This window comes from Rhinolophus hipposideros (genome assembly GCF_964194185.1).
Source record: "Rhinolophus hipposideros genome assembly, chromosome: 22".
Classification (NCBI taxonomy): Eukaryota; Metazoa; Chordata; class Mammalia; order Chiroptera; family Rhinolophidae; genus Rhinolophus; species Rhinolophus hipposideros.
The window spans coordinates 24,975,885-25,001,726 of NC_138068.1; the positions used below are offsets into that span (position 1 = coordinate 24,975,885).

The 25,842-nt window shown below is 50.1% G+C and overlaps 2 protein-coding genes across 5 annotated transcripts in view; both read left to right on the forward strand.

The window, feature by feature from the left end:
- Positions 1 to 4,177, forward strand: part of PTPRA (protein tyrosine phosphatase receptor type A) — a 123,103-nt gene extending 118,926 nt beyond the window's left edge. For all 4 annotated transcript variants that reach the window (XM_081033893.1, XM_081033895.1, XM_081033896.1 and 1 more), the window contains 4 exons: positions 1,133 to 1,258; positions 1,340 to 1,491; positions 2,630 to 2,765; positions 3,552 to 4,177. In XM_081033893.1, the coding sequence (XP_080890019.1) occupies positions 1,133 to 1,258; positions 1,340 to 1,491; positions 2,630 to 2,765; positions 3,552 to 3,626 (489 nt within the window). In that variant the 3' untranslated portion in view covers positions 3,627 to 4,177. The remainder of the gene's footprint in view (positions 1 to 1,132; positions 1,259 to 1,339; positions 1,492 to 2,629; positions 2,766 to 3,551) is intronic.
- A 6,510-nt stretch (positions 4,178 to 10,687) lies between these two features.
- MRPS26 (mitochondrial ribosomal protein S26) lies at positions 10,688 to 12,425 on the forward strand. Its single transcript, XM_081033821.1, has 4 exons — positions 10,688 to 11,008; positions 11,104 to 11,250; positions 11,333 to 11,456; positions 11,918 to 12,425. The coding sequence occupies exons 1-4, from the start codon at positions 10,797 to 10,799 to the stop codon at positions 12,050 to 12,052; spliced, it is 618 nt and encodes a 205-aa protein (XP_080889947.1). The 5' UTR covers positions 10,688 to 10,796; the 3' UTR covers positions 12,053 to 12,425.
- Positions 12,426 to 25,842: the final 13,417 nt, after the last annotated feature.

Consider the following 25,842-nt stretch of genomic DNA (forward strand, 5'->3'; position numbering starts at 1 on the left):
CCTTAAGTAGAATTTTCTTTTAAACTGCTTTGGTTGAAGAAGGGGGTCCTAGAGCCGCAACCCCCAGGCATCCCAGGGCTCTTGGTAGGCATACATAGGAAAGCACTGGTCTTGAGCATTTCCTTGATCTACCAATTCATGTATAAAGAGTATGATGAATGATTACACAGAAAAGCAAGAATGTCACTAAAAAGGACTCTTAATAGTGATTTCATTTGGCCTGAGATCAGTGACTTTTATTTTTCTACTTAATTTTTGCTAATCTTTTATAATGAACATAGAGAATATTTATATTGAGGATTTTTAAGTTGCCAGTAATTATGTATCTAAGATCTTCCCCCAAATGGTCTAAAGAGATGAAGAGTATAACTGTTTTATTTATGTACTTACACCCTGACTTGTTCTGCAGACACTGAACAAATTCATTTACCAGATACTTACCGAGAGCCTACCACAGGCAGGCAGTATGCAAGGTGCTGGGATACAAAGATGAAGAGAGGCAGCCCCTGCCCACGAGAAGCTATAGAGGGAACTCAGCCAGGTGCAAGCAAAGGCAGACAGTAAACCATCTCCTCATTAGCAGGGAGAGAAATGCAAGTGCTGACAACTTGAAGGTGCCACTGCAGATTAAAGAGACAGAGAAAAAGGATGAAGGGATTCTGTGCACTGGGCAATGGTGAAATGGCTAGCGGGGAATGTAATTGGGTTCAATTTTTCTGGATTAGCAGTCTGGCATACGTAAGCAGCTATAAAAAGAAGGAATTGGAACAAAGACATTCACTCTTCCACTCCCTCCACCCTGCCATTGAGTGTTGGGTGCAGCTATGAGGCAGTGGTCAGAGTTCTTCAGAGACCCTGTCAGTGCTGCAAGTTAGACTAAGTAACACTAAAAGGTTAAGTGATTATCTCTGGTAGTGGAATTAAGTTGTTAAATATAGATGTCCTGGTGAGGATCAGAAGTGAATTGGAGTGATGTTAAGTAACGTAATGACCCTCTGAGTTTTCAGTACCTTGGGAACAAAGTGTGTTGGGTAAGGGGTAGCTGTATTTAGAGGGAGGCCGGCAGCTCAGGGGGCAGCTCTGCCCCTACCATACATGATATTCTGAGCCCTTTACACATTTGTACCTCCAGGAGAAGTGTGCCCAGTACTGGCCCTCAGATGGACTGGTGTCCTATGGAGACATAACAGTGGAGCTGAAGAAGGAGGAGGAGTGTGAGAGCTATACTGTCAGAGACCTCCTGGTCACCAACACCAGGGTAAAATGGCTGGGGGATGGGGCTTCTCCCACAGGGAAAGCCAGGGTGCCCCTGCCTCTCTGATTCCCCCTTCCTCCAAAGGAGAACAAGAACCGGCAGATCCGGCAGTTCCACTTCCATGGCTGGCCTGAAGTGGGCATCCCCAGCGATGGAAAGGGCATGATCAACATCATCGCAGCCGTGCAGAAGCAGCAGCAGCAGTCAGGGAACCACCCCATCACCGTGCACTGCAGGTACCGCTCGCCCCAGCCCTCAGAGGGAGAGCGAAAGAAAGTAATGAGAGGTGACGGGGGAAGGCAGTGGTGAGTGGGGGAAGGCAGTGAGGAATGCCGGACAACAGCACATGGTGGTCAAGTTTGATGACCAGGATACGGCCAGATAATAAGAGGGTCTTGGTGTTTGAACTTCACACATTGAGTGCTGGAGGACCTGGCCTCCTTAAGAAACACAGGAAAGAGGAAAGAACAAGTATTGAAGACAGTTTGAAGAAAAATGGACAGGCCAAGAATATAGTTGTGAAAGAGAAGAGGGGTCAAGGGTGTTATCCAGGTTAGAAAAGGGGTTACTGGTAAAAGTGGGTCTCACTGACCTCAGCCCACCACTCTCCTACCTTCCTTCTCTCCTTCCGTCTGTCAGATCCAGCTAGCTACACAGCTTCAACACCGAGACATACTCCTTCCTTGTGCCTGAGATGCGAGTTTTCCAGACAGTCATCCAACCTTTCCCTCCCCTTCTTCGAGTTTCTGCTTACAAGTCACCCTGTTAGACAGCCTTCCATGACTACCCTGTTCGCAATAGCAGCTCTCCCCACCTGCCTCTGTTCCTCTTTTTCCTTCCTGTACTTCATGTCTTATCATCTGGGAATACTGCTACCCGCAACAGTCCCTGTCACACAGAAGGCATTCAGTGAGGGTCTGCTGAGTGAATCAACTGATGACATTGAACACGGTGGTCAGAGTCTGGATTCCTGGGATTTAGGGAGAAAATGAGATGCACGGAAAAGAATCAGCACACACACGCCGGTTCAGAGGGCCAGGGTTTGTCAGGGGAAGGAAAAAGAGGACTAGAACTCTTAACTGGAGTGAGCAGCAGATCAGGGCAACCCGGGCATATTTATAGGGCGAGATAGCAAAGCCTCAGTGTTTGGCGGGTGGGTGGGGGTTTGAGATTCTTCACCCCTGTCCCGTGAGCAGGAAGGGCAGCAGTGGTGCACCTGCCTCCCCAGAGCTGTGAGTGTGGGGCTTACGTGGAAAGCCACAGAGCTTCCTGGGGGCAGCAGCCTAGGCCTTTATCTGTTCATTGCTACTGCCACTCGCCTTGTCGGCACAGACGGCTGTAGCAGGTGTGTTAAGTGTGTCTGCTCTATTACAGCGCCGGGGCAGGACGGACGGGAACCTTCTGTGCCCTAAGCACAGTCCTGGAACGGGTGAAAGCAGAGGGGATTCTGGATGTCTTCCAAACGGTGAAGAGCCTGCGACTGCAGAGGCCACACATGGTCCAGACACTGGTATGCTGCCCGCGTATTTGTCCACATCACACCGTCTGCAGCCCTTCTCTATCAGGCCAGCTCAGGGGAGCTCTTCCAAGGGGAAGCCTGTGTCACCACAGACTCGTCCTTCCCCAAGGTGCCCCAAGCAGAACCAGCCTCGGGAGGCAGTGAGAACAGCGAGGGCAGAGCCCTGTCATCACTAAGCGATGCAAGTGGCCTCAGTGAAGGCTAGAAGGGGATGCAGAATGCCCCACAGGCTTGTCTACACTTCTCCATGAGTCCTAGAGTGGGGAAGACTCAGGCGTGCTTCCTCTCCTCTGCTCAGGCTCCCTGTTAAGAGGTCTGACTCCTGACAGTCTCACCTATCACCCGTGAGTATGGGGACATCCAAAAGGGTTAGTGAACCCTGTGGAGCTAGACCTGTCTGAGGAGAAAGAAAAGTCCATTTTAAGAGGTTTGCGAGTTGATAAGGTGCCTCCAGCCTCTTAGCCGCGGTGAGGTGTGGGCCTCACAGAGCCGTCCCCCCCCACCCCCCGCTCTAACCAGCCAGCACCCATGTCTGACTGCTGCAGGCCTGGGACTATCATCTTCCTCTCCGGTCATCTCCATCTGTAGAAGACCGGCTGCCATTACCCCAGAAGGGGAGTGCTGTCAGAACTCTGACAGGCAGATCGGGACTCACATGGAAGTCCAGAACACTCATTTCTCTCTGTTTTCCATTCTTTTTAAAAAAATGGATCTGTTAGGAACCGCATGGATGTCCTCTTCAGTAACCGTGGCTTTTCTTCTCCTTTCCCTCCCCAGGAACAGTACGAGTTCTGCTACAAGGTGGTGCAGGAGTATATTGACGCATTCTCAGATTATGCCAACTTCAAGTAAGAGTCAGTGAGACCAGTGAACAGGAGAATTGCCTTTAATATTTTGTAATATTCTGTTTTGTTAATATACCCAAATTGTGTATATATCTTATAACTGTTTTAGAAATTGGTACATAGGCTTCTATTACATTAGGTGGAGATTTTATATGTAAATGTGTTAGCACTGATAGTCCTTTTTCCAATGTTTTATTGGGGAATTAAATAGTGTGATGTTTGGATTGATATCGTGAAATCCTCCGCCTGGAATTTGGGCTGTATTGTTCTTGGGTTTATATACCTTTTCCTAAAGAAAAAACATAAAACCCTCTCCAGGTAGCTTGGCATCAACTAAGGAAAAAAGCACAAAGTTCTCAGAGCTCTTGAGGAAATTGTCTGTCCCAGTGCCCTGTTCAGGCCGTTGTTCCCTCCCTGCTCTGTAAATACTCCCTCCCCTCTCCACTCTGCCCTTCCTCCCGCCACCCACATCCACCTGGCAGTAAAGGGACCAGAGTGGTATCTCTGGCACCACACTAGGGATTATCAGGTAATAAAAGCTTTGCCTCCCTGAGGAAACGTCTCTCCCTTTGTCTGGGGTGCGGCAGCTATACCAGAGCTGGGCTGTCCTAGGCCTCTCCTGGTCCTGCTGTTACTGTTCTGTCTCAACTGGCCACAGAGCGGCCACAGTCCTCCCAACCCCTCCTGTCCAATCAGCACAGCCCTCCGACTCTTGGCTAGTTGTCAGGACCCGCTTTTCCCTCCCATAGCATCTTTGGTGCAGCGGGCCCAGCCAGCCTGGCACCCTGGGCATGGCCAGGCTCCTCGCTGTTTCCCTAAGTGCAGGGGCATGGAGAAGAGAGGAGGTGACTCAGCTTGGGGCTACGGCCAGTCTGCCCCCTCTGGTGCTTTGCTACAGAACCATCTGGCTTGCGTCACTGACCAGAAGAAGTCTTTGTACACACACTTACTGTGCTCAGTAGCTTCAGTTTCCTTTCGTATCCTCAGTGCCAGGACTTCCATGTGGAAGTGCCTCAGATCCTGGGTAGTGAGAGTCTTAGATCCCAACTTCATTTTGAGCCTGACGTGTTAGACAAAAGTGTTTAACTTTTGTGTCTTAAATAAGGTGGATGTCCATTTATTTCTCATGTAACAGTCCGCGCAGTCCAGGGCCCAGTGTCCTCCCACCTCCTGGCCCCGGTGTCCCCTAGGCTGTTAGTCTTGTACCCATGGTTGGAGCTGGATCACTGTCTTTTCCCATGGAGAAGCGAGAAAAGCATGGAGAGGAAGCAACTTCAGGGGCCGCCCGGTGGCCAGCAAGAGCTGCCATGAGCTCTGGAGCTGCTGTGAGCGGCCAGTGGACGGCCTCAGCCGGGGGGCGCAAGGCTCATAGTACCAGCCTGGGCCGGGGAGCTGCGCCTACAGCTGGACTGAGAAACAGCGGCTTAAGAACCAGGGGAGTGGCGGGGGCGGGAGACAGGAAGCAACTTCAGTTTTAAGGACATGACGCGACATGACGCAAAAGTTGCACTTTTCATTTTCACTCATATCCCATTGGCTAAAATCTAGTCATAAGGCTACATCTAGCTACAGGGGGTGCTGGTGGGAGGGCGGGTCTCTCCACTGCCTCCTATCCTCATAAACAGCTCATCATGGGAACAGGAGAGTAAACTGATCACCATGGCGGTCAGGGCTGACAGCCCTTGCAACCCACAGCGCCCGTCTTGGGTAGCAGTGGCACGCCCTGGGCTCCCTGGGCTGTCAGGAGGGAGAGGTGGCACCCTGGCCGGGTCCACAGAGGCACACTCAGAGGTCAGTGCTGCCATGCTTGGCAGAGGTGGAATTTGAATAGCCCCAAGGGATGCTAGGAATTGAGAAGAGTGAAATGAGGAAAGGTCACCTGGAGCCACATTACAGAGGGCCTCAGAGTCCCAGCAAACAAAGACGCGGTGGCTCCAAGGTGGGAGGTAAGTGCTGTACCTCGTGTTCAGGATGTCCACAGGAGGAGGGGCGCTGTGACAGACACCTCTGGAAGCTTGTAAGAGGAGAGTGTGAGATGGTGGAGCTACTCAGTCCTTCTGTAGCAACTAAGGAACTCCAAGGGGCAAAACTCAGTAGTTTTAACAGAAACATGGATAAATTAAGCAAAGACAGAATCGGATGAATTTCTGATGAGGGGTGCCGTGTTTGGGAAGGAGACGCTGGCTCCTTGCAAGCTACCTTTGGGTGCCTCTGTGTGACCAAGTCCAGGCAGAAGGAGGAGGGCAGGCCTTAGGTCAGCAGGCTATGCCGTGAACATGCAGGAGCCCTCCACACAGCCTGCCTCCTCCCAGCAGGCTGCCCACCTCGCGTTGCCAGGGCTACTACGGAGCATCTACACACCAGTGTGGCCCGATGCCTTTCTGCTGGAGTCCATGCTGATTGATTGGTCAGTGGCTGGGCTAATATTTTAAATATCTGGTTGATAAACAGAGGTCTTCAAGCAGGCTGTCATGCTTGCAAGAGACATAAACCTGACAGGAACTAATCGAGGCTAAAAAGGAAGTGTACTAGGGCTCACACAGCACGATTATGTGGATAGGGCAGGCGTGACTGCTTCGTCCAGTGCCCACCTCTCAGCCAGCTGGTGAGGCTTTCTCAGAGCGGGAAGAGTGGTGTCCAGTGCCCGCAGCACATCAGGAGCTCTGGGGCCTGCCCACTGTCAGACCTCACTTAAGGAAGTTGGCTCCCTCCTGGGTTTTCCACTAAGTGATCAATCAAGTCTTTCATTAAAAAAAAACACCCCAGGCCTAAATGCTTCCCCGTTTATGATCAACTTCTTTTAAAAGTCTATACTCTCTTTCCTCTTCCCCGCTTCATTCCCACATTCCTCTTACTCCTTGCCCAGGGGCCCCAGGGATCCCGTCCGCCTGTTCACTATTCCCTGTCAGTGTCAGTGACTCCCTTCTGACTCTGACCCTCACGCTGTAGCTGCTGCTCCACGTCTGCCTCCTCAGAGATCAGGCATTTCTGCGGTGTGTGTGTCCTGGCCCTCGGCCCCTGCTGGGCTCCAGGTGTGCATAGCCTGCTTCCTGCTGAGGGGCTCCACCACAGGCACCTGTCCCACACTCCCATTGCCCAGGGGTTCACCCCGTCTCTCCAAAGTCCACCGTCCTTTCCTGCAGCCCCCCCCCCGTGTCCTCTGCGCCGTTCACCCCCACCCCTACCATGCTTCAGCCCATGGATACACTGGCAATTCCTATGTGGACTCTTCTCCCTTTTGTTCCTTAAGCTGGAGCACCCACTACAGCCCTGTTTCCATGACTCGAGCTAATTCGGCTTCTCCTTTACCCCAGACCACCTGGTCGGGTTTGTGTCCCAACAGCACCTGAGCACTCCCCTCTGAATCCCTTCTTCCCACTGACTACAAGCTGCTCCCAGGCTGGAATGATGTCCTGTGCTCAGTGGTGAATAAATGGCTTTCTGTGTCCTGCTGAGAGGGATAGGAGGATGAATTCCAGACTTTATAGTCTGGAAAGAGACAGCAAACATTCTTGGAAAGCTGGGTATGTTGCTAGAAGGAGAGGGCCCAGAGCTTCCCCCTGGCTTGGACTTTTTAGGAAAAACCACACACAGATTACAGAAAAGGTACCCCCTTCCTCTTTTAAAATAAACACCAGGGACTTTGAATAAAACATTCTGTAAACCCAAATCAGAATTAAGTCAGTTTGTTGAACTCAATCATTTTCACTAAACCACAACAAATGTTTTCCTGTACTTGGCTAACCAGTACATCTAGGAACAAAGTCTGTATTTCCCAAAACAATTTAACTGAATACACATTTGTTTCAGGTCCCTGCTAAATAATTCAATGTGGAAATTCAGATGTGTGCCCTCCTGCCTGGCAGCTGAATTCCAGGTGCCCATGACCTACTACGGTGTCCATTATGCCATCCCCCCCCCCCCCGTCTTTGCCACAGGATTTTATACAGCTGTTCGTCCAATGACTGGCCACCACGATACAAAGCCTGACTCTGGCCCTTGCATTAACTGTTCAGCCCAAATGCAGAGATTGGCTGTTGACCTTGTAAATAGGCCGCTGCCCCTCAGAGCCCAGTGACGGGCGATAGAAAGCTAAGTGGATGCATTAGTGAGGGGAGAGCATGTTTTAAGTGTCGTAGGGCAGCTGTGCCTGAATCCATGAATAGTCCTGGGTTGAGCGTAGGATGGAGAGGGCTTGGAACTTTGAGAGGCAGAATATTCCTACCCTCTGCTGACAGCCCCGCAGATGCTACACTGCCCCATCAGCTGGCCCTTTTCATAGGCCTGCTTGGAGGCGAGAGGCCACCTGTGGGGAGGTGTGTTCCACCCAAACCTACCCTCTTCCTGGAGTGACCCAGCCCCTGTGCCTAGGTGTGTGGATGAGGACTGGTCCACCCAGCCCTTATTACAGGGGGACAAACAATCCTTTAGAGAGAGTGGTCATAACCTCCCCCAGACCTCTTAACAGGCTGCTGGGCTCCTCACTCCTAGGCTGCCGTTTTTCCACTGGGAGAGCCCCGAGCTGGGTGGGACTCGGGCTGTTCCCAGGCATTGCCCCTCTCCAGGCCATAATTTCTTTTTTGGATCGGGAAAGGCTGTGAGGGCTTTCTAAGGCCTAAGGGCAGAAGCTTGAGGATACAGCCTGGGAACCAGTGAGAAGATGAATCTTCAGGGCACAGGCCAGGCTAGAGCAGCCGTCCTGTGACTTCAGATCCTTGGGAAGGTGCAAGGAGGAAGCATCCTGTGACCCCAGGGCCAGTGGCTGAAGATACACTGAGAACATACAGTGGGAAGGAAAGGAAGTTAATGATGACTGCACCCCCTTCCCTTTTTGTGTGCTGGGAGCTGGGGGGAGGGGGGCACCTGATCAATAAATCCCCGAGCTGGCTGGCTGGGGTCCAGCTGCCCGCTGGAGGAGCCACCTCCTCTACAGCTCTCCCTCTGTGAGTGAGGAGGCTGCCTTTCCCAAGGGCTGGGTCTCTTCTAACCCCTCCCGAGTCTCTCTACCCAGGAACCATGCCCAGAAAAGCCCCCTTTTCTCTCCAATATTCCTGTGCCTGTTACCCCTAGTGTGGGAGGGACAAGGGGTAGAGACACTTGCCCCCATCACCACCACACATCCAGTCACTTCCCAATCTGCCATGGAAGAGATAACAGCAAGCCACAGAAAAAGGGCAGATAGCCCGTCACTCTGGTCTCCTGGCACCACCTGCCCCAAGCCCCCACATTGCTGCCTGACTCATAGAGAACTCCCCTCTCCCTGATCCTTCATTGGCCTGACGTCTCTTCCACTCTCCAACGTTCTCCCCGCTGGAATCCTCGAAGTGGGTAGGCCTAACCAACTGGTGCTGCCCCCCTGCTGGCAAGGCCCTGGGGCTCGGAGAAGGCCAGTCACCGGGAGCCCTCAGGGTCGGGACCCCTGTAGTCCTGGGATGAGGAGCCATGGCAGAGGGAAAGGCAAAGCTGCCCTGAAATGCCAGTTGTCCAGGGGGACCTTGGAGGAATTGGAGGGGGTTATGGATGGAAGTGTCAGACTCCTTGAGTGCTGTCCACTATCCATGGGAGCAGCCCTGCCATGGCCAGCTCTAAAGTAGGCCTGCAGCTGCTGCTGACCACCCACCCTGGGCCCTCAAAGGTTCAGCACTGGTCCCACAGCTGGTACCCTGGAGGGAAGTGAGCCTCCAGCTCATCCCAGCACGCTCAGCATGCCCCAACGTCCCCAGGTGGGAGACGGGTCTCCCCATCTTGAGTGGGAGGAAGAAGGTGCTGGCTGGGGCTCCTTCACCTACTTTGACCTGTGATTGGGGCAGTGAGGGCAGGCTGCAGTCTCGGCTCCCCTCTGAGGAAGGGTTCCGGGCACTGCAGCAGGCACTCCACACCAGATTGCCCATAGCCTCCCAAGCGATGCCCTGGCTCCCTGTGAGGACAGTGTACCCTGGGGAGCAGGACCACAGGCTAGTGGACCCTCCGCAGGAAACAGCGCCTGGGGCACAGACACTGCTGGTAAGTAGGGGTAGAGGCCCTCAGCACTGGCCACCAGTGAGTATCGTGGCTAAGGACTGGGGCGATGTGGGTGGAATAGGGGGCAATGAGATATCACTGCCACAGCACTCCCAGCTGGTGGTGCCCCTCCTGTGCACAGCAGGGTGCCATCTGCTATCCTTCCTATGTCCCAGAATTCTAGACAATTTCTATTTATGTTAGATTAACGTAAAAGATTAGAAGTCACTAGTGGAGTAGGAAATAATTGTACTAAAAACCTCCATAAATAAGACAGTGACTGCAGTGGGGTCCCCTAGGCTTCTCGTCAAAGGAACCAGTGTGTCCCCCTGCCAGTGGAAAGAGGTGAAGGGTGCAACGTCTGACAGGTAGCAGAGCCCCGAGAACCAGGTGGTCACCGACTTGGCACTAGGAATGACTCAGTAATTGCAGAGCTCCCCAAGGCCGTAGCAGAAGACAAGTGTGTGGAGATAGATTATTACTATTTTGCACATTGTATTTTAAAGTGCACCAGGAGAGCGCGGTAACTAGCGAAGAAAGTGGTAGATTCCTATGAGCAAAATCTTACCGCCTCATTTGAGTCGGTGTGAGCTCAGGCTTTTCCTTATCAGGTTTGTTTAGGGTAGGCAACGCCGCGCGCCCCGGGAGCCCCCACGCAGGTCCTCTCGGAGCCTGCAGACCCGCGGGTGGCCGCAGCCTGCTGGGTGAGGCCGAATTGGGGAAGGGGACGGACTAGACAGCAGCTTGGAGACGAGGTGCCCAGAGCTTCCGCCAGAATGACCGTCCCCTTCCCGTGCAGACTGGACCCCGAGCGCCGCGCCCCACCGCGCACTAAAGATGTGAGGTCCCCGAAGTTGTTGCCTCGAGTTCTCTCCTTCGTCTCCTTCCTCTCCCTCCCACACTGAGACCCTTCCCCGTGTGCGGTCTGAAGGGACGCGGGCATGGCCCGCCGGCGGAAGGGACACCGGGTGGGACCGGGCCCCACAGGGAGGGGACAAGCAGAGCCCGCGAGCTGGGGGTGGCCGCAGACGTCGGAGGGCTAGGCTGGCGCGCCAACCCGAGCGGGTTCCGGGGGACCAGAGGAGAAAGGCCGCGGACTCCACATCCCATGGTGCTCCGCGGCCGCTTCCGGGCCCCGTGAGGCCGTGCGGCGCGCCGGGCTCCGGGCGACGGGGTCATGCTGCGCGCGCTGAGCCGCCTGGCTGCGCGACCCCCGTGCGGGCCCCCGGCCCCGCTGCTGCTACCGGCGCGCGGCCGCAAGACCCGCCACGACCCGCCGACCAAGTCCAAAGTCGGGCGCGTGGCGACCCCGCCCAGGGTGGATCCTGCGGAGTTCTTCGTGCTGTCGGAGCGTTACCGGCAGTACCGCCAAACCGTGCGCGCCCTGAGGTGTGTGTGACGAAGGGGAGGTGGCCGCCGCGCGGGGGGGGGGGCGGGGGGGGGCGGGCGAAGGGGGCGCCGACTGTGGTCGCGTCTCCGCCCAGGCTGGAGTTCGTGTCCGAGGTGCGGAGGAAGATGTTCGAGGCCCGGGCTGGGGTCCTGGCGGAGCGCAAGGCGCGGGAGGACGCCACTGAGCACCGCGAGCTGATGGCCTGGAACCAGGCGGAGAACCGGCGGCTGCAGGAGCTGCGGTGAGGCCGGACGGGGTGGGCCGGGCCGCGGGCCGGCGCTGGGCACCCCGCGAGCCGAGCCTCTGCCTCTTGCCCCTCGCAGGGTAGAGAGGCTACGGCGGGAGGCGCGCGCCCAGGAGCGGCGGCGGGCGGAGGAGAAAGCCCGCCAGGCCCGGGAGGCGGAGGCCTCTGTGCAGCTCAAGGAGCGAGAAGTGCTGCAGCTGCAGGTGAGGCCCGCATTTTGCCTTGTGGGTGGTCAGGTCCCTGAAGGGTTAAGTATTTGGGCTAGGATTGGAAGGTGTGAGGCGAAAGCGGGAGGGATCGGGCGAGGGGGGATGAAGCTTGAATTCAAGTAAGAGGGAGAAGGGGGTGTTTGAAAGAGACTAAGAGGGACCCGGGCAACATTGAGAGACCGATTGCGCCCATCGGGACACTGCATTGTCACAACCGCTGCGCTTGGGGTTCTGGCTGAAGTGTCCTGTGGATGGTTAAGAAAGAGGAATGTGACAAGCTGCCTAATGTTATCCCCTGGAAGGTCCTTGGTGCACTCAAAGCGACCTGGGCTCCGAGCATGCTTCCCTAGGGAGAGCTGGAGCCTGTCCTTCAGTGGGCTAGAGGCCAAGAGGCAGTGTGGGCAGGCTGGCTGGTGCTGGGCGCTGCATTCGGCTGCTCTTCTCTCTCCCAATAGGAGGAAGCAAAAAACTTCATCACCCGAGAGAACCTGGAGGCGCGGGTGGAAGAAGCATTGGACTCCCCAAAGAGCTACAACTGGGCCGTTACCAGAGAGGGGCTGGTGGTCAGGCCACAGCACAAGGGCTCCTAAGGGCCCAGTAAGGACAGTGCCGGCCCAGGGACCATGTGTGTATGGGGGTAGGAGGGCTGCGTCTGACCTAGAGTAAAGCAGTTGTCGTTTCTTATGAAGAAGGAAGCTCAACCTGTTCCAGTGTGGCCCTGATATTCTCGCCTCTGCACCCGCCACTTGCTCAGAAACTTCCCCCACACATTGCACTGCTCTGCCCCCGAGTCTCGGCCCAGCACCAGACCCAAGAGGTTTCCATCTCACAGAGGAGCAGACTGTGTCATAGTCGCCTGGACATCTGACTATCATCAAGGGCAGTAGTTGGCAAATTATAGTCATGGGCTAAATCTGGCCTACTACCTGTTTTTATAAATAAAAATTTATTGGAACACAGCCACACCCATTCATTGCTTTCACACTACCATGACAGAGATGAGTAGTTGCAACTATAGGACTAGTGAAGTCTAAAATATTTGTTCTATGGCTTTTACAGAAGTTTGCTTACCCCTGATCTAGGGGTTTAGGGCTCCAGCCAGGAGCAAGTATTACCTGGTACCTGAGACACAAGCTAACCACACTGGCCAAAGACCTGTTTCTGCTTGACCATGGGCTTTGCTGGGCAGGACCTGGTGTGCCCAGGGCACAGAAGGCCAGGTAGAGACCCCGTTTCTTTGGGTAGCCCTTTCCACTCATGGCCTCAGAGACCTGCATCCGCCCTGACACTGCCAGCTTCGTTGGACCACGTGGGTGCTGGCAGGGGAGGCCTGGTTGATGATCCAGGCTTTACAAGGTCAGTGTGGCTTGTCAAGCATTTGGATCAAACCCCGTGGGTACCAGAAACACTTGTGATTAAAGTTCACAAGGTTAAATAAGGGAACATAGAGATCCATGGCCCCTATTCAGGCCCTCAACATCTGAAATGAGGTTAAAGAAACATGTTTCTCTGAGCAGAGCTGCCACTTCTTTGCCACCATTTACTTGAACTTGCCCAGATACCACAAGAGGAAAAAGGATGGAATCCCAGCTTCCTTCCTGAATGCCCACATTGTAAAGAGGGTCTTGGAACCACCAAGAAATGAAAACTTCTTAGGGAATGTGGACAATCCCTCACATTCAGATGAGGAAGCAGGTAATAGAGGTACAAGGGCCGGTGGTTACCATAGTGCCTTGCATCCAGCCCTCTCAGGGCGCTGCACCCCTGAGAGCGATGGCCTGCCTCAGGCTGGTAATAGCTCCTCTTTCCCTGGCACTATACCTGGGCCCAGCACTTTGGAGTTCTTGCTTTCAGATGCTCAGTGTAACTAATGGGGTGAGAGCTGATGGGCACACACAGACCATGGATTGGCAACTGTGGCAGTGTCCCCTGTGAAAGCCCTGGGCTTTGTTGTGGGGAGTAGACAGACCATCTGAGACCCTGCAGTGGAAGCCTTTGGTGAGCTTTCACATGGGACACTGGGCCTGTGCTGGGAAGCCCAGTTTCATTCTTTCCAAGTCCCTTCCCCTCTGCAGCAGGATCCAGACATAAGCCATCTGTCTTCAGGCAGAGGAGACGTGATGTGTTCTCAAAGTTCTGTCTTTGGGCTGCTTTTCCTGCACTGCCATCCTTTAGTGTCCTGCATGAGGCTATCACTGCTCATGCTAGTATATCATTCAGAGCCACCTGTAAACCAAGCTTCAGTGTACAACCATCTTGCTGCTCTCGGCCCAAATGGCATCTCACTGGTACCTTCTGGGTGAACTCCAGTCCAGTCCCATGTGTTCCTGCCTCTGATGGATGCAGAGTGCTGCTAAGTGCACAGGTGGCCTATCGGATCCCACCCAGTCCGGGTGGCAGAGTTAAGTGGTATCCCACTGAAGAAGGCTTCATCTGCAATAGAACCCTGATAGTTAACCTGATGGGCATGCACTTGCTCAAACCAGTGTGTCTTCTGATTCTTGCCTCAAGGTCCAAATATGGTTTGGGTCAGATACAGACAATGTGAGCCCGATCACCTCGAGAATCCTTTTGCTCAAGGCCCTACTTGATGGTAGCAGATTTGAAGGCTACCCAGTAAACGCATTTGGAGCATAATACCCCAAATTAAGAGCTTTCAGCAAGATTTGAAGAGGCCTACCTACCATGCTTTGTGCACAGTGGGGTAGAAGGTAGGTTGGCAGAGAAGTGCAATTTGTGTTGCACTGCGGAGAGAGGTAGGCTGACCCCCAGGAACTTTGCTGGGTGAGCAGTTTTTCCCCAGGATTTATCTCCCCAATTGAGCATAAATATTTTACCAAGATACCCAGATTGTTGTCCCTTTCAGTTTTCCAGGATAAACAGCATGGTGTCCATAAGGTAGACCACTGTGACGTCTTGGGAGTGGGTGGTCAAGGTCTTGATGAGGTACAGACCTGTAGAATCGTTCACCTCTTGGGCAGCCAGGTGAAGACAGACTGCCTGCAGTGGTGCAAGCAGCCGAGGAAGGAGAATATTTTACTACATGAATGGGTGCTGGGTGCCTCTTTAATCTATTCTAATCATGGAGGCCACACGAGACCTGAGTGAGCCTAAAGTTAGTCCCTATGTTTTTTTAGTATACTCCAAATTTTCTACGTGGAATACAATCACGGGTATTCAATATTTTATGAAATCTTTGTAAGAGTTCCCCCTGAACTTACCCTGTGGTTATTTCCCTGACACAAGTATAGACACAAGTACCTAGGAAACAAGCCCAGTTGGCTGCTGAAATAAAGGCATTTCGGGCAGGAAGAAAAAAGCTTGAACTCTTTCCTTCCCAAATAGGAAGTCAAAAGCAATGCTTGGGCCAGCCCGGTGGCTCAGGCGGTTGGAGCTCCATGTTCCTAACTCTGAAGGCTGCTGGTTTGATTCCCACATGGGCCAGTGGGCTCTCAACCACAGGGTTGCCAGTTCAACTCCCGCAAGGGATGATGGGCTGCGTCCCTTACAATTAGAAAACGGCAACTGGATCTGGAGCTGAGCTGTGCCCTCCACAACTAAGACTGAAAGGACAACAACTTGACTTGGAAAAAAAGTCCTGGAAGTACACACTGTTCCCCAATAAAGTCCTGTTCCCCTTCCCCAATAAAATCTTTTTTTAAAAAAAGCAATGCTTGCAACCGCAAAATCCTGAGAAAGGTAGGCCTAGTGACGACGCACCCATTTCTCTTGTTGGGTGCCTTAATGAATATCTCCTCAGTTCAGGTAAGTGCATAAACCATAAATGTGAAGCTTAATGAATTATTTGAAAGTGAACATCCATGTCGAGAAACAACATTGTCTGAGTCAAATTCATAGTTAGGTTTACAAGGCCTTGAGGTCAAGAACCTGTAAGGAAGAATCCCAGTATACTGCCACAAAAGGCAGTAAAGCGACATGAAGGTCAGAGCTGCATAAGCCCAGTTCTCCACAGGCTCTGTGTGTCACAGACATCCAATAATCTTCCCCAAATGTCTGGGCGTTTACCCTTACTGAGGGTAAGTGGTTAAAAGTCTCTCTGGGAAGTTGTGCTATATTTCACACTCTTATTTGTTTTTCTTTAAAATCCTAACTACTGAAGGAGAGAGATGGTCTGAGAGTGGGATTTTGTGCCTGGGAAATTCATAACAGGTATAAATGTGAGCCATGGCACCTTTGCCAGTCCCTGCCAGAGCCCACAAGGGACTGTGCTGGCTGACCTGCTGCTGCTGCTGCTGTTGGAGCTGCAGGGGCCCTGCGGAACTCAGGAGCCACACTCTCCCATCACTGGTAACATGCAGGTGCCAGAGGTGCTCCACAAGCTGAGGGAACCATGGATTCACCCTTCCTCTGACCTTAACTACAGATCTTTAGCCAGTAATTCCTAGGTTATTGTCATAATGGAAGCCAGCTAGCAAGGAAGTCTGGGAAATACGGTGTGTAGGCCTCCAGTCTCCTGTGGAGCTGAGAGCTTTAGATGAATAATGGGTATAAAACAATTTCTTAGAAGCACTGTTTCTCACAAATTATTTAGAGTGGGATAGGCAGAATTATTTTGTGGGGCCTTTTTAAAATGAGATGACATTAAATTTGGGATAGTAATATATTTTTGACAATTAGGGATTTATACTTTGTGAAATTTTACAAAAGTCATTAATAGCTACAAACAGCATATCATTAGCTTGTTTTTTAATCTGAAAAACATGCCGATACATTTAAATGTAATTTTGTCTAAAAATCAATATAGTTTAATCCCAACTTTTAAAAACAAATTGTATTTGTCAAGAAGGGTTTCATGTAAAATATCTTCAAGTTAACATCTGGCAAAAGTCACCATTAAAATATATCTCCCCCCACTTCTTCCGCCTCCCTGCACCCCCACTCCAGTTCAAACCATTGTTTCCCAGTCTAGTTGTGTTGGACACAGCTCCCTGGCCCATTTTGGTTCCAGGGCCTTTTGTGAGTTTATAATAGAAATAAAATAAGACCTTGTAGGGCCGGCCTGCCGGCCCAGTGACTCAGGCAGTTTGGAGCTCCGTGCTCCTAACTCCGAAGGCTGCCGGTTCGATTCCCACATGGGCCAGTGGGCTCTCAAACACAAGGTTGCGGGTTTGACTTCCCCAAGGGATGGTGGGCTGTGCCCCCTGCAACTAACAATGGCAACTGGACCTGGAGCTGAGCTGCGCCCTCCACAACTAAGATTGAAAGGACAACAACTTGACTTGGAAAAAAGTCCTGGAAGTACACACTGTTCCCAATAAAGTCCTGTTCCCCTTCCCCAATAAAAATAAAAAAAGACCTTGTAAAACAACATCTCCAAGAGAGATGGGAGTGTTTGCATGATTGCCCCACTCACTGGTGCAATCCAGAAATCCATATGAATAAATTGAAAATAGAGAAAGCACATGAGAGGCTAGCTTAGTGGTTAGAAGCCTAGTGCAATCTGCCAGGGTTTGAATCCCAGCTGCTTTTTACTACTTGAGTGTCCTTGGGAACATTTCTTCGTCTCTCTGTGCCTCAGTTTCCTCAAAAGTAAAGTAGGGATACCGTGTTTCCCCGAAAATAAGACCAACCAGAAAGACCACTGGACAATGAGCTCTAATACGTCTTTTGGAGCAAAAGTTAACATAAGACCCAGTCTTATTTTACTATAATAGAGAATGGGTATGATATGATATGATATGATATGATATAAAATATAAAACACCGGGTCTTATATTAATTTTTGCTCCAAAAGACACATTAGAGCTGATGGTCCGGCTAGGTAGGTCTTATTTTTGGGGAAATGGTAATATTAGTATCAACCTAGAAGATTGTTGTGGCAATTGAGACATTCATGTAAAGTTGAGTTCAGTACCTGCGACATAGTAAGTGTTAAATACACGTTAAATGTTGTTATTATTATTACTTTTAATGAAACTAGAGAATGGCCTCAAACTCATGCTATGAACTAACAATTATGTGCTAAATACAGTCAAATTGGGAGTGAATCTTTGGAGGCCAGCATCTGCCCTGCAGCTCCCCTTACCTCCAACAGAGGGCAGTCTCATCAAGACAGTAACAGAGCCCCCAAAAATGTAAGATTGGTAAATTTGACTAGAGTAGTCCCCGTTATCCGTGGGAAATGTTCCAAGACCCCCAGTGGATGCCTGAAACCACAGATAGTACGGAACCCATACTATTTTTTTTGTATACATGCATACCTTTTCACTTAATGAAAGCACTTTTCGTCTTTTGTGGCATGTCCAATTGCCAGCATCACTTCTCTTGTGCTTTGTGGCCATTATTAAGTAAAACAAGGGTTGCTTGAACACAATCACTGTGATACTGGAACAGGCGATCTGATAATTGAGAAAGCTACTAAGTGACTAACAGGTGGGTAATGTATACAGCATGGGTAAGCTGGAAAAAGGGATGATTCGTGTTCTAAATAGAATAGAGCAGGTCGGTGCAAGATTTTGTCATGCTACTCAGAACAGCATGCAATTTAAAACTGATGAATTGTTTATTTCTGGAATTTTCCATTTAATATTTTTGGACTATGGTAATTGTGGGTAACTGAAACCACAGGAAACAAAACTGCAGGTAAGGGGAGACTACTGTATTCTATTGTATACATTTATTTACTCCATTTTACTGTTTATGAACATCTGGGTTGTTTCCAGCTTGGGACTATTACAAATAGTGCCACTATGATCAACATTCTTGTTTTTGATGCTCATTATGTATGTATTTCTGGAGTGGAATTGCTGGATCATGTGAGGTGTGTATGTTCAGCTTAGTAATGTTGCCAAACAGCTTTCCTAAGTAGGTATACCAATCTATATTCCCTCCAGCAGTGTATGAAGGTTCCCAGTGTTCTATAGAGGTGTGATAAAAAAATACTGTAAATGCTGCTGCCAAGTGCCAGTCAACGGAAAGGCAGGAATTTTCAACACAGGAAGCAGTGCGTCGAACCTTAGTAACAATATGTGACAAGTTTCAACTTGTTCGGTGCAGTCAGTCAGATGTGAGCTACAGTTGAGAGAAGGTGTGTTTTAAAATGTGCTGTAAATCATGGATCACGAACAATGCATTAACATGAAAAGGGCAAATAGTTTCATCCTCTATCATGACAATGCTCCGTGTCACACATCGCTTCTGATACAGCAATTTCTGTCAAATAAAAACATTATGGTGTGTCCTCATCCACCTTATTCACCGGATCTGGCACCATGTGACTTCTGGCTCTTTCTCAAAGTCAAAATGACCATGAAAGAAAAATGTTTTGAATTGATTCAGGACATCGAGGCAGCCATTGACAGCACAATTAAAGACACTCATGAAAGAGGACTTCCAGAACAGCTTCAGAAAGTAGCAAAAATAATGGGATAAGTGTGTTCAAAGCAAAGGGGAATGTTTTGAGGGAGCTTAATGGCAATGTGTCTTTTACTGTAATAATTTTTTTTTAATTTAAACACTCACCATATTTTTTATTACACCTCAAATAAATTTTACTCTGATAAATGAAAGTAAAGGAGAAATATTCCCTATCACAAGCACAAGATGACATAGTGAGAAGTGACTACATAAATGTGTTGGCCACGAAAGTGGAAAAGGCATCATATGAATGCACTCTTTTATGTAAAAATGTGTTGCTCTTACAGTAACAACAAAATAGATTGTTTTCTACCCACCCCACCCCCAAAACTGATGCACGAGTTGCATGCCTTGAATCCTTTGTCCCTGAAAAAGAGATGCTGTACACAGTGGACCTCTGCATTTTGGCATCTACACTGGCCACATTTGAAAGTGCTGCTCTGACCATTTACCAGGACCAGAAGGGTGGTCGCCTTGGAGGGTCACCCAGGGCAAGAGGACACCATGGAGATCCACCTGGGAGGCGGGCAGCTCCGCCTTTTAGGCTTTATGACCCAGCAGGTCCTCTCATGCTCAAGATGTCCACAGCTGATCAGAATGCTGGGGGAGCCTGTGGCCAACCCCAGCGGGATCTCACATCAGAAGTCCCTAGGGTTTTCAAAGATATACCCCTTTTTGACAAATCACAAGCTCCTCTTGAAAAACAGCTATTTCCTGACCCACCATTCCTGCTAGATACCACCTGATGTTGAGACTTCAGGTGTTTATCAATTCGCTTTTTCTCTATAACAAACCACTGCAAACCTTAGTTGTCTGAGATAATAAATACTTACCACTCCTCAAGACACTATGGGTCAGCTGGATGATTCTTTTGCTCTTGGTTGGGCTCATGCATGTGTGGTCAGCTGTGGGTCAGATAAGCAGCACGGACAGACAGACTCTTCCTGAATTCATGCTCCTCCCTCAACTCATATTTTTGATTTCATAGGGAGTGTTAAATGTCCAGTTGACCAAAACGGGGAAAAAATGGAGTCCAGTTTTCCGACGGCTCATATCCAGATGGCTGTGATATTGCTGTCTTGCTCCTGAGTGGCCTGAAGGACAGTAAGGAGAAGAATTTCTCCAGCTGTCAATACTTGAAACAGTACATTGCAACCACTTTACCTGGAACTAGAGGGAACCTTAGGGACAGACAAGTAGCTACTGATTTGGCTGGATGATAAAGGACTTAAGATTTAGTAGGAGTGTATTTGGGGATGGTAACATAGAGGTTTGTGGAAATGTGTGCATGGACCTCTCAGAATGTAACTAAAGATGGAGAATATTTGTGTCCTCTGTGGAAGCTCACCCAAAGGACCCCCTGCAGAAGTTGCTGTCAAGAATCAGGAGGACAAGGTGACTTGGGGACATATCTGCCTCCTCTATGCACAGTCACCCCAATCCTTGCTCAGTGGACTCATGAACAAAGCGGTCATGACGGCAGAGACTGAGGCTGTGTGTGGGTTCACACACAGGACTTTCCCTCACCAAGGCTGACCTGGCTGCCACCACAGCTGAGAAGAGAGCCTAACCCCCCACCAGCTGAGACCAAAGTCGGGCACCGTTCCCAGCCAGCCACTGGCAGCACCAACATTTATAGACACTGAGTGCCTCACACAGCATGACAGATATCTCACCAAATTGCTGATTGTTTTTTACAGTGAAAAATTTTTATATTTAGAATTAGCCAGCTGGACTGTTTAGATGATTCCAATTTTGCTGGCAACATCCAAAGCATCATAATCAGGAGCCAGTGGAATGTGTGCCTTCTTCTCTCCATTAGGCCAATCAGGGTGCTGACCTTGGCCCCGTCAATGTCATGGAGTTTCTTCACAGCCTGTGTGATCTGGTGCTTGGTGATCTGGCCGTGACATCCACAATGAACACGTGTACTGCTGGCTTCTATCTTCCTCATGGCTGACTCGGCAGTTAGGGGAACATGATGGTGGCACAGTGGTCAAGCTTGTTTCTCTGGGGGCGCTCTTCTGAGGCTATTTCAGAGGTCGGAAAGTGGGTGATGTGCAGATCTTTTTTGTGCGTGGCTGTGGACGCCTTTCAGCACTGCTTTCTTTGCCTTCAATTCCTTGCTTTGGCTTTGGGAGAGGCGGGGGCTTCCTTCTTCGCTTTCGGCACCATCTTCGTGAAAAGGCCCCATTAAATTGTTTTTAATCAAGGAACGCCCTTGTGGGGATAGAGTCCCAGAAAGCAGTTTCTAGGCTCTCGCCCTCACGTGGAAAGGTGCTCACTCGGGTAGTAAATGGCCATCAACTGTGATTGGATGGCCATCAGCTGTGGCTTGTTGGCCATCAGCTGTAACAGTGAGCCACTGACCACTAATATAACTGCCGTGGCTATGCGAGCAGCAAATGGGGCTAGCAAGAAGATGGTGGCTGGGAAGCGCGGATTGAAGTTAGGATAGCAGGTTGCGGACAGTGTGGCTCCTGCTTCCTGTGTCTCCAACCCAGCCGCCAAGCGAGAATATAGTGGTATGACTCCCCTATCTATGGCTCCGTGGGTGTTCCTTTTTGGCCTCACCATATCCTCACCTGCAGGCCGCCTCGCATAACAAGTGGCTCAGCGAGCAGGGTCTCCCGCATGACAGTCCTTTATAGGAAAAGAAGGAGAGGCAATGGATTGTCTGGTCTTACCACGCACCATCCAACAGAAGCAGCTGGCCTTGGAGAACAGCAAACAACCTATTGAAGGCTGAGTAGGTGCCAGCTCACAGACAACACCTGGGGGTGGGTTGTATTCTGAATCTGCAACCAATGTATGGGGCTGTCTCCCCATAGCCAGTGGCGTGGGAGGGAATGGTCAGCCTCAGCAAAGAAAAAGAATTTATGATCAGTACTGAGAGCCTCGCTGAAATTGATACTGCTAGCCAGCGCTGTTTGTCACTCTTCGTAGCTGTGAGATTTCCATCGGCAGTGCTCAGCCACTCTGGCATAAGTACAGAGAAGGCAGCTTCAGCATTGAAAACCAAGATTGTGTGGGATACCTTGTTACACCATCTCAAAATCCTCTGAGCCCTACTCTTCCATGTGGGCTTCAACTGGCTCTGCACCAGGACCATTGGGCAGCAAGCACTTCCCCTTAAGCAAACACCTCCTGCTCACCTCTTAAAAAGTTGATGGAACACTTATCATATGACCCAGCAATTCTATTCCTAGGTAACCTACCCAAGAGAAATGAAAACATGTTCATGCAAATACTTGTACATAAATATTCATAGCAAGATTGTTATCATAGCCAAAACTGGAAGCAATTAAATGTTCATCAACTGGTGAATGGATAACAAAATGTGGTCCATCTCTGGATTACTTCTCAGCAATACAGAGGAATGAACTACAGACACATGCAATCACTAAGATGAACTCCAAAAACACTATGGTGAGTGAAAGAAGCCAGACAGAAAACATTACATACTGTATGGTTCCATTTACATGAAATTTCCAGAAAAGGTGAATCTACATCAGTGGTTTCCTGGGGTGGGGTGGGGTGGGGTGGGGGTGGGTTGGAAGCAGGAAGTAATGGCAAACAGGCAGATGGAAGTTTTCTAAAACCAGATCGTGGGATGGTTATGCAACTGTTTACTAAAAAGCATCAAACTGTGCGTTAACAATGGATGAATTTTATGGTATATAAATTATACTTTATTGAAATTGTTTGAATAAAGAGGTTCAACTTTCATGTCAGCAGCATTTGGCACAGCTCATCATTTCCTCCTCCTTGACACCCTGTCTTCACTTCCTACTCTGTTTTCTCTGGGTTTACTCAAGGTTTGACCCTTGCTCCTCTTCCCCATCTTAACCACCCTCAGAGATCTCACTCAGGTCTGTGCTTTTAAATGTTGGTAATGATGATTCTCAAATTTATATACCTTCAGGCTGGCCCTCAGCTGAACTCTGGGCTCTTATATCCAAATGCTTGCTCAAAGTCTCCTTTGGATGTATAATGGGGATCTCAAATATTGTAGGCCCACACCGAGCTCCTGCCTTTCCCAACCCAAATCTATGCCACCCTCAGGGTCCATCCTAGCTGATGGCAGCGCCGTCCTTCCCACTATTCAGGCCAAAAGCCTTAGAGTCTTTGACTCCTCTTTTTCTCTTCCACCCATATCCAACCTATCTGCAAACCCCAAACTTTTTTCCAAAGAATGGGATCCCTTCTCCCCACACGCACTCCTCCATCTGTGTCCAGCTGGCCATCATCACTCACAGGGATTGCTACGTCACCTCCTCTCGGCTTCTGGCTTTCACTTTTGCCCTGTGATTCTTTCACACCCTAGTATCCAAAGCTGTCCTTATAACATGTAAATCCAATCACATCACTCCCCCACTCAGAACCTTCTCTTCCCATTCCACTTGGCCCTATGTGACCCAGTCCCACATGACCGTTCTGACCCTAGGTCACTCTGCTGCAGTCCCACTGGCCTCTTTGCAGTTCCTTGAACATTCCAGACACATTCTCACCTCAGGACCTCGGTACTTGCTTATTTCCTCTGCCTAGAATACTCCCTCTCCATGGTAGGCAAAATTCTAAATTGGCCCCTGGGATGCCAGGCCCTGGTATCCACACATTTGTGTAATTTTTTGTTGCATGTGAGTAGGACCTGTAACATTCTTCTAACCAATAGAAGAATATGGTAAAAGTGATGGATATCGGGGCTGGCCCGGTGGTTCAGGCGGTTAGAGTTCTGTGCTCCTAACTCCAAAGGCTGCCGGTTCGATTCCCACATGGGCCAGTGAGCTCTCAACCACAAGGTTGCCAGTTCAATTCCTCAAATCCGGCAAGTGATGGTGGGCTCCGCCCCCTTCAACTAACATTGAACACGGTACCTTGAGCTGATATGGCTCAGTTGGTTGGAGTGCATCCTCTCAAACCACAAGTTTGCCGGTTCAGTTCCCGCATGGGATGGTGGACTGTGCCCCCTGCAACTAACAATGGCAACTGGACCTGGAGCTGAGCTGCGCCCTCCACAACTAAGACTGAAAGGACAACAACTTGACTTGGAAAAACTCCAGGAAGTACACACTGTTCCCCAGTAAAGTCCTATACCCCTTCCCTAATAAAATCTAAAAAAAAAAAAAAAAAAGCCACCTACAGACAAGGAAATGAATCCTGCCAACATTCTCCCGGGCTCCAGAAGGAATGCAGCCTGGCTGACATCTTGACTGCAGACCCTGAGGCAGATGACACAACTGAGCCCAGACCCACAGAAACTGTAAGGTAGAAAGTGGGTGTTGTTTTAAGCTGCTAAATTGGTGGTAATTTGTTACATAGCAATAGAAAATGAATCCACTGTCAGATATCCACATGGCTTCTTTCCTTACCTCCTTCAAATGTCAAGTGTCACCTTCACAAAGAGGCCTACACGGTACATTCTGAGGAAAATTGCAACATGCCCCTCTTTTTCTCTGTAGCACTCGTGGCCTCCTAACCTGCTGAAATATGTTTATTGTTGAACACCTCTCCACCCTGACCCCCAAATAGCAGTACCTGAGGGCAGGGGGTTTTGTCTGTCTGGTTCACTGATGTGTTCAAGCCTCTGTTCTAGGTCCTGATGCATCTTCAGGTGAGGAGAGTTGAACAGATAAAGGAATGCCCATGCCGGCCCTGTGGGGCTGTTATGCTAAGGTAATTTATGTGCATGTGTTAACTTGGGTGAGGTCAGTGTGCCCACAGAACTGTGGGAGGCCTCGTTATTGCTGTCTCTAGGGTCAAGTTCTTGGCCTTCCAGCCCAGCAATGCCAATGAGCTGATTTGGGAGAGAATTAAGAGGCTGCTGACTGGTAATCCAGGGCGGCCTGACCAGCTCCTCAGTGCTCAGCAGCCCACCCCAGTGACTGGGGGTCAGCCAGGCTCTGTGACCTGCTCTGCCCAGGCAGCCTCAGCACCCTCATCTGGGAGTGTTAACAAAAGTGCAGGACTGGCTGGTGCTGTCCCAGTCCCCTCTCCCCCCAGGGTTGACAGCTGACATAGGGTTGACATGTTGACATCAAGGGACTGGCCCTGCTGAGTCTGTTTTTTCTGCCATTGGCTTCATTTCCTCTGTGCTATTGCAAGTTGGCTTCCTCAGGGAGCAGAATGAGATGGGGTTTAACATGCAGGATGTTTATTATCAAGGGCCCTTGAGACCCACACCTGTGGAAGGCAGAGGATGGAAACAGAACTCAGCAGAGGGAGAACTTCCCTGTGGGCCTCAGGTGGCGCCACAAGGAGGCCCAGAGCTGAAATAGCCTTTCAGAGCTGCCCAGCAATGGGCCAGAATGGACCAGTTATTCAATGTGGGCCACCTGGGAAGATGTGACCTCAGGCCAGGGGCCTCTCTGCAGCTAAGGCAGGCCCTGCACCAAAGGCCATCTGCGGACCACTCTCCAGCAGCTGGGTGACAATTCCCTTCTTGAAGGAGGATCCATGACCAGAAACCCCTGGTCACAACACTGGACAACACCTGTAATTCTTTTACTTTTAACTATTTTTTGAGATATATTTAAAAAGCAGAAAAACAATTATGCATTGCTTTTAAATGCATAAAACAAAGACATGGGATTACAAAAGAAACCAATGACATGTATATTCGGGTATAAAAATGGAACAAACTTGTGATAGAGTCGCCAATGTGCTTCTTTATTTAAAGCATTGAATGAACAAGATACAGTGGCAGGTCCAATAACCGCCCTAATTTCAAAGTGATGGTGAGTCTAAACAACGTTTACAGACCTTTGCAATAGCTGTAATGTGATAGGAGGGTATCTGTCATTTGGAATTGTGACCAAGTCACAGGTATTGCAAATTTCCCTGTGATTTGTTGCCTATCTCATCGTAGTTGAAGGACGGGCTGAATATCGGTTATAAGTTAGAGAAAATAAAGATCTTGTCCTACTCGAATTCCAGGTGCAGGAAAGTGGGTGTTGGTGTGGAGACAGGGTGGGTTCCAGGAAATCTGGGATCTGGAAAAGAC

Bases quoted from the DNA above. Each gene is read 5' to 3' on its own strand.
- MRPS26 (XM_081033821.1), top strand. From the start codon at position 10,797: ATGCTGCGCGCGCTGAGCCGCCTGGCTGCGCGACCCCCGTGCGGGCCC. The intron at 11,009-11,103 runs GTGTGTGTGACG...GTCTCCGCCCAG, and splicing joins CAAACCGTGCGCGCCCTGAG to GCTGGAGTTCGTGTCCGAGG. The intron at 11,251-11,332 runs GTGAGGCCGGAC...TGCCCCTCGCAG, and splicing joins CGGCGGCTGCAGGAGCTGCG to GGTAGAGAGGCTACGGCGGG.